Source organism: Dermacentor silvarum, chromosome 1 (assembly GCF_013339745.2).
Source record: "Dermacentor silvarum isolate Dsil-2018 chromosome 1, BIME_Dsil_1.4, whole genome shotgun sequence".
In the NCBI taxonomy this organism is placed as follows: domain Eukaryota; kingdom Metazoa; phylum Arthropoda; class Arachnida; order Ixodida; family Ixodidae; genus Dermacentor; species Dermacentor silvarum.
In genome coordinates, this window is record NC_051154.1 from 26,759,085 (window position 1) to 26,775,532 (window position 16,448).

Sequence of the window (16,448 nt, forward strand, 5' to 3'; positions counted from 1 at the left end):
TAATAGGTTGGGCTTCACTCTGCCTAGGCGTCTGCCACGAGCCCTTGGGCTCTGGCAGCGGCGTCGGCCCGCTGGGCTGCCCAACAGTTGATCTTCTGGGGCTGAACAGCATAGCACACCAGTTTAATTTTTGATGAGGTGGTGGATAAATACACCTCTGAATTTTATAATGTGTTGCTATATCTTTGTATTTGGTCAATCTGTCTCCCCACTCCCAATCTCCGTCCTCACCTTCTTTGGCGGCCCCCGAGTTGACGGCACCAATGTTTGCTGCAACTCGCTCGGTTAGCCCTCGAGCTGCGTTGTGTACCGCCTCATTGTTTCTGCCGTCCCCTGGTGAGGTCGGAGTAAAGGCAGGTGCCCACAGTACAGTATAGACCACTTATAACGTAACCGCTTATAGTGCAGGACCGGATATAGTGCGGTCTTTTCAGACTCCCGTTAATTTTCCCATAGCACTCCATGTATACACGTATCGCTTATAGTGCAGTTGAGGGAAGCGAAATACCGGTTACAGTGCGGCTGCCGGGGAGTAGGGAAGTCAGCGGAAATGGCGAACGTTCCCCTTTAAACGGGCGCCCCAAGGAGTGCTCGAGGAAGAAAGAGAGACGAAGTGGAGGAGAAGGGCACGTGGTGCGAACGAACAGCCAGTGAGGCTGAAACCAGAATCTTGAGTGCGAGTCGTGAAATGCCACGGCGCGCATAGCGAGCGAGGGCCAACGCTCGCTTCACGATAACGGTAGTACAATGAAACTGCAGGGAGCGGGCGGCGCTACCATGGCACGGCGAAGGGCGCACGCGGAGACCGTGGAATGTGAGGGAGGAGGGAGGCAGGGAAGCGGATTTTGCCTCAGCAACTCCGCCGCTTCGGTGGCTCCCCTTGCCCTCCCTCGTAGCTCCCCCCTCACTTTCTATTGTCACCGTGCGCGCCCGCTGCCGTGCAGGCGCCGCCGCTCCACACGGCCTGGCGCCAGCTCCCCGAAGTTTCGTTTTCTGCCGTTATCGGGAAGCGGGCGTTTGCCGGCGTGGGCAGTTTCGTTGGCTGTCCTGGGACAGCGCCGCTGCTTCCCTCTGCGCCGTAGCTGCAACGTGCAAGGTCAACACGTGACTAGAAAGTAGAGGAAGCATAAAGGAGAAAGAAGGGTTCACTACCATTTCCTACGCGTGGCTACGGTAGCAAGGCTGAGACGTCGGCACGTACACGCATGTTCTGGCGCAACGCAGAATCGGCAACCTTGCCATTTGAGAGAGGGTGAAATTTCCGCCGCGTTATTTTTTGTTGGCGCGCGACATTGAGGGGTCTCTCCTAAGCTTTTACTCTATGGCGGCGCCGGAGCAATCACGGTCGGAGGCGCCGCCGCATGATTTGGTACGAATTATCTAGATTCGACTGTAAATTGAATGCAAACGTTCTAGCCGCATTCCTTGACTGTCGCATACGTGAGGCGGCTCAGTGCACATGTTTTGCATATGTGCGGGCCTTGGAAAATTGTTGCTTTGGTTATAGTGCGGATATTCGCAACTCCGGCGACTTACGTTATAAGCGGTCTACACTGTAATTGAACATATTTTTCTTCTTTTTTTTTTGAGGGGGGGGGGGGGGCTTTCAATAATATGTGTAGTGCCTCTGGGGAGATACGCCCATTTGCATAGTTGCAAATTGCTGCCTGTGAGTCACTGCTTATTATGTATGCTTCAGTTTGTGTTATTGCTAGTGCCATTTCCGTTTCTTCTGCTGCTTCTGTATATACAGTCTTTATTGTGACGCTTGTTACATATTCTTTTTTGTGATATACTACGACTGCAGTGAATCCTTTCCTGCATTTGAGTCTAACTGCATCTACAAAAACTGCTACTTTATCTTGTCCGAATCATTTCTGCATCTCCTTGGCTCTGCTTTGTCTCTGTCCTTCATTTTGTGTGGGATGCATGTGCTTTGGCACGGGGGGAACCCAGGGTTCGCACAGCCCCTTGAAATCCTTGAATATCCTTGATATTGACAGTATAAGTTCAAGGGCCCTTGAAACTACTTGAATACCCGTGGGCTCCTTGTAATCCTTGAAAATCCCGTGGGATTTGTTCCGCTAGAGGAAATTAACGATGTACCTCCGCAAGTCATGCTGATATTTAAGGCCCTTTCGCTTACGAATGCCCATGAAAACAAGCTGTGTTGACTAAAGGGCAACATCAGGAAGTTTCGGTTTTAAATCTCGCAGCCCCTACGTCGTCTGGCAACTAATATGCATTGGAAATCCCATCCAATCCAATGCGAGACATATCGCTCGCTCGGCTTGCGTATAGTGCCTAGAATATACTCTAGTGTGCCGTCCACCGAGAGTCTCCAACGCGGGACGGTGGCGCGAGCAGTGATGCCTGCCGCCGCGGGCCACCAGACGGCGATGCCTGTCGGCACCATGCTAAATCCTGCGGTGTTCAACTCGCGTTCGTTTGCGATGCGTTGATTGCTACGCGTCGATTGCAATGCTTAGTTGATTTCTCGCCTTGCTGCCGCTTTCGTTGCAGTCTTTTCTTATTGTGAGTGGGTTTTTTGCATCTATGTGTGCACTCGTCTGTCTAAAGAAACTTTGAACAGGTCGCGAAACCGCGATTTCCCAGAGACGCGGAAAGAAACGGCTCATCTCATTACCCAGCGCGTCCGCAGACCCCGAACGTATTGCGGATTGGGACAAGAACATTAGAGGCAGATCGCCGGGCAAATGGGGAGACTCGCGTCGTGTCTTGCCTGAAGTCCGCCCATGTCTCAGCATGGTCCGGCACAGTCTCGAAGTGCAGCGCACCAAGCGGCCGGCGGCGGCAGGCATCACACTCGGTGCCACCGCGACACCCGCTCTCGGCACACTAGTATGTGTCTTTTAGGTACTATAGTCGGGCCGTTTGTCGGCCTCGTGCGCGCCATTTCAGTGAAGTTCGCGTTTGCGTTGTGTGTTTACTTTGACAAGATGCCAGGCGGGAAGTGCAAGTTTCAGCCTACGTGGCTGCAACATACGGACTATCGTCACTGGGTGAGACCGGAACCAAGCGATCCTTATCGAGCAATGTGCGCATTATGTCAGAAGACGGTCGACATTTTAACGATGGGGGAATCTGCCTTGAAGAGCCACCAGAAAGGCGAAAGGCGACGGAGTTTCCGTCGAACAGCCAAAGAAAAAGAAGCGGAGATAACAGCTCTTGAAAGAGAAATTAATGCGAAAATAGGGCTCCTTTCCTAAGTCATGTGAGGAAATAAAATTACGCTAACACTCCTTGAATTCTGCCTTTTTGCATCCTTGAAATCCTTGAAATGTCCTTGAATTTCCAGCCAAATATTGTGTACGAACCCTGGGAACCATTATCATATTTTTGATCTCTTGTCATTTCCTTCTTTTCTCCGTGTTGTGTGTGGTAGTTAATACCCAATCTTTCTAATATACTTATTCCTGGTAGAGAGCCTTTCATATTGTGATATGCGCTGAGCTTCTATGAGTTCATCTAATGCATTTTGTTGTCCTAGTGCTAGTAGTCTTTCTGTACTAGTGCTTATTGGTAGTCCTAGTGCCTGCTTGTATACATTCCTTATTAGGCATTCTAGTTTTCTTTTCAGCCGCATACCATCTGAGGTATGGTGCCTCATATACTATTCTGCTTAGCAGAAATGCCTGTACCTGTCTTATTGTGTCCTTTTCTCTCATTCCGTTGTGTTTGTTAGTTGTCCTTTTGATTAATCTTATTATTTGAGAAACCGTTCCCTCTAATTTCCTGATTGTTTCCCCGTTGTTGCCTTTGGCCTCTGTTATTAGTCCTAGTACAGTATGGACCACTTATAATGTAACCGTTTAAGGCCCAACCGCATGCACGCGATATTCAAGCGTCAGCGACAAGCGACGCGGCAGGCACACCTTGTCGCGCTGTCATGTCGCGGCGTGGAGCAACCACATGAACGCGACATCGCGAAAAAGAGTAGCGACGGATTTACATTGTTGTGCGAATAAATGTTATCTTGCGCGTGTAAATAAATCTCAATTTTATCAAAGATCAATGTTTTATCTAGACCTAGCTAAAATATGCCATCATCCCCAGTGAAAATCCGTCCCATGCATCCCCAGTGGAACTCCGTCCCATGCCGCTAGCGTAAGGTGCCGTGGCGCCATCTGTTGAGTAAAACTTAAAACACTTTCTCGGCTCTCGGTGGCGTCTCAGGCCTAACAGCGTCAAAACAAAACAACCGATCTCAATAATAACGACAAGAGAGCGCCGATACTCCGTCTTCATCTAGCGATGAGGTGAAGCGATGACTGATTGTACTATTTATTTTTTGCTGTCACAGCAGAGAGCAAGTTGCAAGAGCGAATTCAGGTCGAAGCGGGCACACTGATTGCTGTCATGTTGTTGTGCAATCGCTGTCCCCAGCGGATGTCGTCGCGCTGACTTCCGGGCGACAAGCGATACTTTCTGGCTGGCCAGAAAGCGGCGACACTACCAGCAACAGCGACGGATAGCCCTCCGCGACGGCAAAACCTGTCGCTCGTCGCCGTCGCTCGTCGCCGTCGCTTGTCGCTGTCGCTCTAAAATCGCGTGCATGCGGTTGCGCCTTTATAGTGCAGAACTGGCTACAATGCGGCCTTTTCCGACTCCCATTTACCCTCCCATAGAACTCCATGCATACGCATACCACTTACAGTGCAGCCGCGTGAGACAAAATACCGGTTATAATGCAGCTTCCGCGGGAAAATCACACCGACAAGGGCGGCAGCGAGCACGCTTCTCAACAAGGTGCGTGCTCCCGGCCGGCGTATGCATTATTTCAATGCAATCAAACTCTCGTTAATTCGGACTTTTGGCCGCACATCGGTTAATTCGGACTACTTTCGGAGCTCAGTGAGCGAGGAGCGCCGCAAAAGAGCAAGAACGGCGCTAGCGTCCAACCGAAACGAAGCGGCGGAGTCCGCATCGCCACAGCCATCAGTTGAAATTGTACGTGAATGACAGCAACGCCGTAACGCTTCGAGCCTGTATTCTTGCGTTTACCGCCGCGCATAACACCACGTTGGCCCCGGGCTTTCGTAACTGCTTAATCGTCATCCACGATCGCGTCGATAGCGGCCGCAGTTTTCTCTGCAGCGATTGTGGCAAACAGTATTGTTTTTACTCGGCACGCGCGTTGGCTGCGTGCCTAAAAAACTGCGTAGTCGCCATTGATGATCGCATAGATAGCGACCGCGGTTTCGACTGCAGGTGTTGCAGGGAATGGTAATTAATTCGTCCAGACTCTGTGCGTGTGTCGGGCGCGTTCCTTCCGCACCGTAAAGTCTCCGTTCATTATCGCATCGATAGCAGTCACGGTTTTTTTCGCAGCGGTTGCAGCAAACAGTTGTTTCGTTTTGTATTGGTGCAAAGCTGTCGAGCTTGAAGAGCACCGGCTACATCGCGATTATGTTTTTGCCAGCTCACTGGTGAAAACGTAATCACGATGTGCGTGCAATAGTACAAAGCGTGTCTACATGCTTGGTCTACATGTTTTGCATACGTACAGGGCTTTAAAATCGTTGTTTTGGTTTTAGTGAGGTACTGCTTATAGTGCAGATACTATTCGCAACTCCGGCGACTTACATTATAAGCGGTCTACACTGTATTCTGGTTTTATCCACCCAAAGTGCAAGAAGCACAAATTCCTAACACTAATTCTAAAAACTTTTGCAATAGCGGGAAAACGGGTGGTGTTAATAGGAGGAGATTTCATTGACCAATCCGCAGCTTGGGGATACAAAGTTGAAAATTCCAAAGGTCGAATCCTCTGGCAGACGCGCGCAGCAGGAAGGCCTAACTCTAGTGACAGATCCGACAACCGCAACAAGAAGAGGTACTAGCGTGTGCGCGGGCACCACGCCAGACTTAACATTTACCAAGAATATAAGAGAAGCACAGTGGAAAAACACTGCACAACCTGGGTAGCGATCACAATATACTAATAGAAGTAGCAGTTAAAGCAGGCCCGTGCAAGAATAAAGGCAGAAAGCTCAAAATTGTTGATTGGGACAAATTCAGAAGTATCGGGGAATGCCTGCGAGGAAATAAGAAGTATTGAAGAATGGACTGAAAAGCTAAAGAAAGACGTAACCAAGGCAACAAAGATAGTCCCACCTAAAGCGCTGCTGGAAGCCATAGACAGCAGGCTCCTCCATATGTGGGAAGTGAAAGAGGGTCTACAAAGGAGATGGAAAAAGCAGACATAACAGAAAACTCAGAAAGAAAATTGCAGAGTTAAATAGAGAGATAAAAGAACATGCACACCAATTATGCAGACAGAAAGGGGAAGAGACATGTGATGACATGGACAATCAGTTAAGATTAGCAAAAACATGGAATTTACTTGGATACCTGCTCAACCTGGAAGAAACCAAAACAGCATACAGACTGTTTATTTATTAACCCTTTGAGGGTCTTTGCCAAATGCGACCCCCCAGGGTCGATTTTTTTTATTGCTGATTTAAATTCTTCGAAAGAACATATTTCGAAAAAATATGGTCGTAATTTTTTTAATGTGACAGTAAAGTGAGGAAAAAATCGTTTGTGTTGTAAAATACACAATGTTTATTCATGAATAAGAAGATAAGCGCACTGAAAAATGGTTGTGTGCACGTCCAGAAACCGAAACAAGTGAGAAGCCTTCGTCTTATCGCCAACAAGGTGCGATAGAGAGAAAAAAAGGAAACGCAAAAATGGCAGCATCGTCTGTGTATATACGCGGCTGCCTGGGAACAGGTGCAATCGCGCCGCGGTGGGCGATAAACGATCGAGTAACAAGCGGTCACCCCTTTGAGAGATTTGAAACCAGATAGCCATCAGTTTAGCGCGTGCAACAAGCGGGATCCGCCGCAGGAGAAAACCGTAACTTGCCGCTGGTGCCGTGCGCGCCATCAGTTTAGCTCGTGCAACAAGCGGGATCCGCCGCAGGAGAAAACTAACTTGCCGCCGGTGCCGTGCGCGCGCGCGCCCGGATGTGCAAACGAGAGCTAACGCACCGTTGCCATAAAAACAAAAAAACAAAAACAAAATGGAGAGGCATTGGCGCAAGTAAAAAATTCCACGTCTTCCCATCGATTGGCAGCACATATCAAGCGAAAAAAATGATCAAAAGAGGCGCGCACTTGTCGCCGTCGCGCGTGCGCTCTCCCGGATGCGCGAGCGACAGCTGACGCGCCGTTGCCAAAAAAAAAAAAAAGAGAGAGGCAGTGGCGTAAGTAAAGAATTCCACGTGTTCCCGTCAAGTGGCAGCACATACCCAGAGAAAGAAATAATCGAAAAAATCGTGCACTTATCGCCGCCGCGCGCGCGAGCGATAGCTGACGCGCCGTTGCCAAAAAAAAATATAATAAAATAAACACCGGAGAGGCATTGGCGCAAGTAAAAAATTCCACGTGTTTCCATCGAGTGGCAGCGCATGCCAAGCGAAAGAAATGATCAAAAGAGGCGCGCTTTTTAAATGTACAAGCGATACCATACAAGTACGCCATTGACCATTTTGAGGGTGTTCGCGAAGGCCGTACTTGTACGGTATTGACCCTGAAAGGGTTAATAAAATAATCCACGCCTATAAAGAAACAGAACAGGACCTACTGAAGGAAGTCACTGGAAAATACATTTCGCAAGCCAAGCTGATTGCACATCCAAATTACACCGGAAAAACCAACGAAGATCTAGACAGAGTTTAGTGAATCAGAAATAAGCGCAGTGCTGCATAAACTCAATATCAAATCGGCACCAGGACCAGACGGGATAACCAACAAAACGTTAAGAAACCTAGACGATGAGTCTATAACAAAACTAACTGGTTATAATAATGAATGCTGGAAAGTGGGCCAAATTCTAAAACAATGGAAGACAGCACATGCTATATTAATACGTAAGCCAGGCAAACTTGTACAATTGGAGAATCTAAGCCCTATATTTCTCGCATCTTGTGTCGGAAAGCTAATGAAGCATGCAGTCTTAACGAGAATTACAAATTACATGGAAGACAGAGATGTACACCCCACCAAAATGCTGGGATTTAGAAGGAACCTTTCTACTCGAGACGCAATGGTGCTCCAGCTTAAGCACCAAATTATAGACGACCCAAGTAGATCAACCAGAGCCATTCTTGGCCTCGATTTAAAAAAAGGCAAATGACGTGTCGCACACGACAATACTCAACAGAATGAAAGAGCTGAACTTAGGAGAAAGAACATACAACTATGTTCGAGACTTCCTAACTGGTAGAAAAGTAAAAATGAAAATAGGATATTTGGAATCGGAAGAAGTAAATATAGGCAGGCAGGCACGCCACAAGGATCTGTGATATCGCTAATGCTTTTTAATCTAGCACTAATTGGATTACCAACCAAACTAAACGAAATACAGTCAAACGTAAATATAACAAAACTTCGATTTAACAAAATTCATGATGTAATGAATTATTTTTATTTCACGATCTTACTTCCATTAAATTAACGAAACCTTGAATTAACAAAATTCACTGTATAACGATGTTTTTCGGTGCAAGTACAACTTCGTTACATTGAGGTTCGACTGTAGAAGGCCTAAATCACACCTTATACGCCGATGATATCACCATGTAGGCTAATAGTGGCAGTGATCAGCAAATAGAACAAACACTTCAGAACTGCGATAGAGACAGTAGAACGCTACTTAGAAGGGACTGAGCTGGCCTGCTTGGCAGAAAAGTAGAAATTATTGGTATACAGGCCCTCACGAAGTGGACGCAAACCAAATAATAGCAAAGAAGGAAATGAGCCAGAAGAAGCAGAAATACAACTAAGAATTGTAGATGGAACACTCATACCTAAAGTGTTAATTAACGTACGGGTAATTAAGATAGGTAATTAAGGCACCTGAACGGATGACCTTTGGTGGGAGTTGCACCCACGATCTTTGATATTAATAGGGCACAGTTAAATAAGATAGAGGTAATTAAGGCACTCAAACCCACTACCTTTGGTGGGAGTCGAACCCTCGACCATTTGGTTGGAGTCAAACACACGACCTTTGGTGTTAATTAAAGCAAGGTAAATAAGACATAGTAAATAAGGTAGAGTTAATTAAGGCACTCGAACCCATGACCTTTGTTTGGAGTCGAACCCTCAACCTTCGGTGGGAGTCGAACCCATGGCCTTGCGTTGTGCGCACCTTGTGACGAGCAACGTTGGTCACGTGACGTCACGGCGCTTCGGCTGACGTGGCTGCACGAGTCATGTGACTCCGCCAGTGGCGCCACCAGATATCGCTGTGCTTCTGCTGATGTTGCTGCAGTGCTTTCGCATTCATCCACATAAGGATAGCTAACTGGAATGTACAGAATTATTTAAAAATTTGTGCCTGTTTATTTAATAATTCTGTACGTTTCGTAACAGGAGGGCATGAATCTCGTTTTCAGACACTGTTAGTGTTACTACTTGCCCTACTTCTAATTTTTACTAGAAGTCATCTTTGTCCCCCCTCTTTTCTTTCTTTCTTTTCTCTTCTTTCCTTTTTGTCAAGTGAGCGCTGTTGCAAGAATTTAGTCATGCCAATTTCCGATACAATGAGTACCTGTTGACCCACTAATTACAGTACAGAACCTTGTTTTCGTCAGCACATGACAGAAAAACAAAAAATGAATCTTACTCTTGTTTGAGCCAGTCAATTTTTCTTTTTTTCTTTCTTTTTTTTTTTCAGAAGGGTGCTTACAGTGCTTTGATGTCATGGATTATATACACTAACCTTTGAACTTGTGATCTAAAACTGTTAATTTGAGTAAATTTTGTTTGGTGAGAGAGAAAAAAAGGGGGGGGGGGTCCACAACCAATCTCGCCGGTAGGCACTCCTGAACTGTCTTAACTGCAGAACACATATGCTCTGCCGGCTACTTTTCTGCCATGCGTAGGCACTGTGGCTTTTTGCCAAGTGGATGTGTGCTGTGTCACTTGACATCACTATAGGTATTCCATAAACGGCATATGTACGTCAGTTCACCACTTCTAATTTAGGGGCCTCGGGACGGTCAAGTTGGCGAACATGGCATAGATGTGAGCTTTTAGCAGTGGCAGATAGTGGCTAGCTTAGCCCTTTTCTGTCCTATGCGAAGGCATAATAATCACGTGGTCATTTCTTCTCTGCTGCTTCACACTGCGGCTAAAACTGTGCTTGAGCAGGCCCACGGATCCTCACAGCAGGCTGGAACTTGCCTGCAACTGGAAATGTCTTGACATTTGTCTCCTGTGCCACATTTGGTGTAGAATGTCGATGATTCAGGTTCTGGCATAACTCGTAATCTGCTGATTCTGTAGTACTTGCAAAACTATGAATCAGCTCCGTGCACAATACAGTAGAACTTCGTTCATACATTTTGGAAGTAAACGAGAGAAAAGAAAAGTACTAACCAAGAAGAAGTAAGATTTGAAGTAACAAAAAAATTTGACAGACTCAACTGTATTTGACATCTACGTAATGCGAATCGTTGTACAAATCGTTGTACACAAGACGCCGACGCGCATCGAGCTGGCAGGGTTTTGCCGGCCGGCGACATATTTTGTTATTTTCTTATTGCGCAATGTTTAAAGACAGCGACGGGAAACCGAAACGAGGTCAGATTGATGAGCGACATTGATGCTGCAGCAGGGAACGGCGGCGCATTTGGATTATCGTCTACTAGAAGCGTGTAGTGTGCTACCAACAGCACTACGCCTCACACGCTGTAAAACAGAGAGATAAAGAAGGTTATCGCAATAGGTTTGGCGGCGACAGCTGTGAACACGGCGCGCGACGACCTGGGAGGAGTATTGCTGGTACTGGAATAAGAAACTGAGTGTGCACAAGCGTTTTCACGTGAAACGTGGGCGGGTGAGTATTGCGGTGAAGCTGCCGCAGCAGGCAGCTATATACTGGTCTCGATCGCACGTGCCTCGCACATTTATTTTCTTGTTTGCATGGGATTTAGCAGCCGGAAAACGTATCATACGATCGCACTTTGACGATGTACTGAACGTTGGTGTTGAAAATCGTGTTTTCCAGGAGTAAACGGACCGGTAAAAAATAAGCATAACTCTGCTGGGTATTTTTTTGTGCTCTCAATCACGAACGTTGGTGCCGGGAAGTCGTACATGACAGGATCGTATCAACGAAGTTCTACTGTATCTCGTGTCTAACTATCCGGTCTTGATGATGACCTCGAAGCAATCGTGGTTTGGTTTCATCATACAAATGTATTATTGCAAAGTGTAGTTGCAGGGGCATCAACATTCAAACAGCGTAAACTGATACTGTACTGCCATTTACCGCACATAAAAAAGCATGTGCCAATATTTCATGCACAAGGAGTTCATGAAGGCACGGCAAGAATTCAGTTTTGGCCCGCATATGTTTTGCAATGAAGACAGCTTGGGAGTGCCTACTGGTGGTTTGCCACTTGGAGAAAGAATTAACTTATTTTCTGACAATTTCATTATTTTGGACTTCCGATTATTCTCACTGTTAGGCGATTCTTCTTTAGTCCGAATTATTCGTCGGGGACCTTAACTAGTTCCAGAAAAAATTTTATAGGGGCTGTGCTAAAGCACCTTGTCATTTTCTTTTTTTGAAAACTAGCTCCTACATTCACTTTTTGATGCTTAACATTTCTGATAACAGCGTTAGGAGGTTGTATGGCATGCAGTGCTGCACCCCTGCAAAATTTTCTCAGTTACGGAACTCTTGTTAAATGAAACATGGTAATTTTCCAGTTCCTTAATGTTCTATTTAAATAAAATTCTACTGTGTCTGGCTTTGCCATCCTTGTTAGCCAGCTTTTGTACTGCGCTCTCTAATCTTGTATGTTGATTGTGGCTTTTAAATCATGTTCAATAGGTACCGGTGTATTAAAAGATGAAAAAAATCTGTTTCCGCCTGTTTTTTTAATATTGGGCACATGCCCTTATGTCTATTCGACAGCACTACAGAGCTATCGGCAGTTGCACCTGCTTTATGTTAAAATTTTGGCCACTACAAAATAAGGTCCAAAACATTAATTTTGCAACACTGCAACTAGTACTGCATACTTATTATTCTCCTCTTTTCACTACATGAGTGTTGGGGCTTAGTGCACTGTTACGTCGGGCCATGCCCCCTATTGCCAAGGCTCATACATTTTTTAGTCCATAGGGTACAATCAAGTGCATATTTTGCCATTTAAGGTTGTAACAGGAGTGTGATATATTGGCGCAGAATGAAAGCAGCTGCAGTAGCAACAAGAATTGGACACGGTCTTCGTCGCTTCGAAGGCATCAACGGCGAAGTCATCATCGACGCAGCACACATGAGGTAATGAGCGTCGCGCTGATCTTGCTGTGCTGGACAAATATAGATGTAGTCTGGGTTGCCTTTTAAATACTTCCTATTCCTCCTGTGTTTGTAGGCAGGTACTGTGTCTGATGGGGAGGTGACAAGTGAGAAGCTCTCCATGTCAAGCAGCGTGCAAAGCTTGGAGCAAGCAAGCGATTCCAGCAGCACTTGTGATCAGCCACGGGGTCGTGTGGGCCGCTGGCTTGCTGGTTTTGATGAACTTTTGCATGATCCTCTTGGTCTCCTAGTGTTTGCAGTAAGTGCTTCCTTTTTTTTTTTTTTTTTTGCAGTGTTTGCAGCGAGTGCTTGCTATTCAGGTTCTAAAAATATCGCATTTGAAGCAAGTCAGTACTCGTGGCACTCTTTTGTAAAATCCTTAGAGTAGCACCAAATTTTGACCTATCCCTAAGTACACCTACAAATACATTTGCTATACAATTTCAGTTAAGCTACAAAATTAGTTAATGTTCAATGTTGTGTTTGTTTGATAAATGTCTTGTTTATTGCACGGTGCAGCATTCTGAATATATGTAGTTCTGGCTTTTAAAAAGGTACTTTGATTACTTAATTAAAATGCCTCCTTGCATGTTATTAGGAAAGCAAGGTTTTATTTTTATGAACAACACAGGCTGTTTCTGCGTGCTCCTCATCGTGTTCATGAAAGCTTATGGACTGTTGTGTATAGTGGTACTAGTACAGAACCCTGTTATATAAACCAGTTGAGACCAACGTGAACGTTTAATGTAGCGGGAGTTTTTTAATGATTGGAGCTGCTGAAATTTCATTGAACTGGATTTGTTCCAGTTCCACATTTTGGGTCTCATCAGGAAGGAAGGGGATGATGTAACTGACCACGTGTTACTTTTCGATTGTCCATATACTTGTACTTAGCCCAGCGATTTTTGAGTGCTTGGATCGCTCAGAAAAAAAAAAAAAAATTGGGAAGATTGACTCTTGAAAAATGGTTAGGGCTTGATTGATATCATCATCATTGGAATAGCGAACCCCACAGAGTTCCTTCTTCATCTTCGGGAAAAGTTGAAAGGCTAACTGGAAGTGCACTGTAGGCGCATTGTCTTGGTGGAGAATGATTCTTTTCTGAAGCACGTCGTTTGGCCTTGATGTCATCCTGCTCATGATGAATCAGGGCAGAGCGTAATATTCTTTGGTTAATGTCTACCCTTTCTGAAAAAAATCTATGAGTAACAGGCCCTTGGAAGCCCAGAAGATGGTAGCCATCTCTTTTCCTGCTGGGAAAACAGACCAAGCTTTTTTGGCGCTGGACATGCAGGATATCCATTATTTTGACTGGAATTTACTTTCGGATGGAAGTGGCGCACCCATGTTTCATCAACAGTCTCGTACTGTGTGATGAAGTATGCAGGGTCTGCCCTTAGCAACTCCAGGTTATCTCTAGATGTTGTGCACTGCACCCACTTTTACGAAGTGAGCAATCCTGGGACCCACCATGCGTAAACCTTGTGTATCCCATCACTATATCAATTGTCCATATCTTGAGCCGGCCATCTGCCATTATTTGACATTGCATGGAGGTGATGTTTTCTTGTGTGCTGACTTCGGCTGACTTGCTGCAGTGCGAGTCGTCTTTGATGCTCGTTCACCCTTGCAATAGGGCAGCTAATTTCTTTACTTTGGGAATTGTGGTCCTCTCCCAACATCTTCACTATATCCTGATGGATTCCATCTTGAGTTGGCCCCTTCATTGACAAAAATTTAATCACCACATGCTTTCAAGTTCTCCATTTTAGTATGGCTGCCATTGTTGCGGAGTTACCACTCCGGAATTGGAATGACTCCTAAATCATTTCACATTTTCATGACACCGGAATGGAATGGGAATGGAATTAAGCGCCTTTTGCCCTGGAATGAAATGGGAATGGAATTGCATTTTTTTTTTTCCGAAAATAGTGCTTTTTCGTCTACGCGCTGTTTGTCAAAGTATGCCGAAGAACCAAGCAGCCCACGTTCAAACATTAGTAAGTCAGAGCTTCGAATTTAACAAGAAAGTATTTTTGAAATGGCTTGGCTGATTACAAGCACGGTACATTTATAAGCAAGGCACCTACTGCAAGTCTGTCCTTATAGACTGAGTTGCTCCGAAGTTTGCCTCGATTCCTCGCGTAACTGCGGCTCTATGCTGTTGGTATGGGTGTGGAACTAGGCGGCTGCACACTCCCCCCCCTTAGATTTTGTGATTTCTTTTCTTTTACCTCGGCGGCGTCTTCGCCTCGGCCGCCTGCTCTTTCACCACCCTTCACTTCTTTGTGTTTGCTTCTCGCTGTCGGCGACTGAGACACATATTTGAAAAAGCACTTCTCTAAGTTGTGACGCGATTCATTACAAGCTTTCGCATACCAGCTTGCGCACCGTCTCACCTCGTACTCCCCCCCAATCCTTTTGCAATGCTGTCCCCCCCTCTCTAGGCACACGGACGCCTTTGCCCGAAACTCTGTCGACGAAGGTCTGCAGGTCAGCGCAGTACACAGTCGTAAACGATTTAACTGTGCGCTTTCTCTCTCCATACAGAGAGAGAGCGAAAGAATCAACTTTTGAAAGCATTGGTTCGGGAAGCCAAAATAAAGCTTCTTCTTGCACCTTGCACTGCTTGCGGCCTTTATTGCAGGCAGCATTTAAAAATCACAAGAACACCTAAGCATTTTTTAGAACGCAGTGATTGCCAAAGCACTAGTGGCCAATTTCCAGACGTGTTGTTGTTGTTTTAGAAACATTTATTTGAGCCGATAAAAATAAATAAAGGTGGGTGGCCTCTTCTCTGTTCAGAAAGCTGACAGCTGGTCAGCCCGCACTCCCACTGCTCCGGGGTGGGTTGATTTCATTATTATCGTTATCCTTTTTCTTTGCGTCTTTTCTTCTCTCGGTTGCTACGACTCGGCACATACGCGTGTTTGCATCACCAAGCAAAAAGGGCATTTTGGGGGCATGTACCTTGCAACTCCCTTAATTGCTACTTCTGTAATATCATGCTCAAATTAGTCATTTAGGCCTGAGTACATGTTTTTTCGAAGTCGAAGGCCATAACGCATTCTCTAGGTCCAGCTTTCGTTAGCTAGAGCCAAGGGTCGGCGTGGTGTAAAAGTGTGAACGATCTGCCAATTTGTAAAAGAAAAACCGAGACATAAGTTAGTGTACAAACAAATGCATTATCCCAGCAGATACTGAAGGGAGAAACAAATTACCCCTGCGCCCCTGTGAGAAACCTACACGAAAGTCGTGAATACTCTATGCACAGCCTGAACTTTATCTCGTGCGCAGTTTAGTGCCTGACACACGTAAATAAACTTTGCAACGAGGAAGACATTGCATACCTGCGCACAGGCGAACACAGAAAGTTCTCCTTACCTCATCCATGCTTGCGAGGCGCGCTTGACATGCGTGAGTGTTGGCGAGCAGTGCGGCCCAATGTTCTGTATTTGATGCAAAGGCACGACAAGGTGCTCTAGCGGTGCACTGTTCCAACTTATACCAGGAGATCTGGAGGGTTCTGCTCCCCATTAACCAAATCTTAGTTTTCTTCATATTCTGGACCACTCCAGACGCGTGACAGAACTGCTTAGTGAATATAAGGTCTTGTTGAACACAACTTTTTTCAGCATAAAAATACGCTATGTCGCCATTTTAGCATTAACACATTTAAGCTTAAACAATATTAAAACATCACAAGCCGTTAAAACATGCTGACCATGAAAATACTATAGGTAGCGGGAGAACTGCCATAATGGGAATTAGTAGGGTGGTTATACTGCGCGAGATATGTCACCAAGCTACTATCCCTCGACCTTGGTAACATCTGTCGCATATTTTTGCATTTCTTAACGCGTCCGATGACGTCAGCTTTGTGGTGCGTTCGTCGGTAACTCTATAAAACTATCAAGATGACTTTCCTACGTTGAGGAATTACAGGAATAGAACTGCCCGGCTCTTCCGGGATTAGGAATGGGCTAAGTTTTTTCATTCCGAGAAATTGAAAAGAATAGAATTGCGGCAAGTTTTAATTCCCCGTAATGGAATTCTTCTTCTTTCTGGGGTTTTACATGCCAAAACCAGTTCTGATTATG

At 45.7% G+C, this 16,448-nt stretch overlaps 1 protein-coding gene across 1 annotated transcript in view; it reads left to right on the forward strand.

The window, feature by feature from the left end:
- Window positions 1–16,448, forward strand: part of LOC119458532 (regulator of G-protein signaling loco-like) — an 80,833-nt gene that overhangs the window by 16,046 nt on the left and 48,339 nt on the right. The window contains exons 5-6 of the mRNA XM_037720371.2: window positions 12,235–12,330; window positions 12,425–12,607. Coding sequence (XP_037576299.1) covers window positions 12,235–12,330; window positions 12,425–12,607 — 279 coding nt within the window. The remainder of the gene's footprint in view (window positions 1–12,234; window positions 12,331–12,424; window positions 12,608–16,448) is intronic.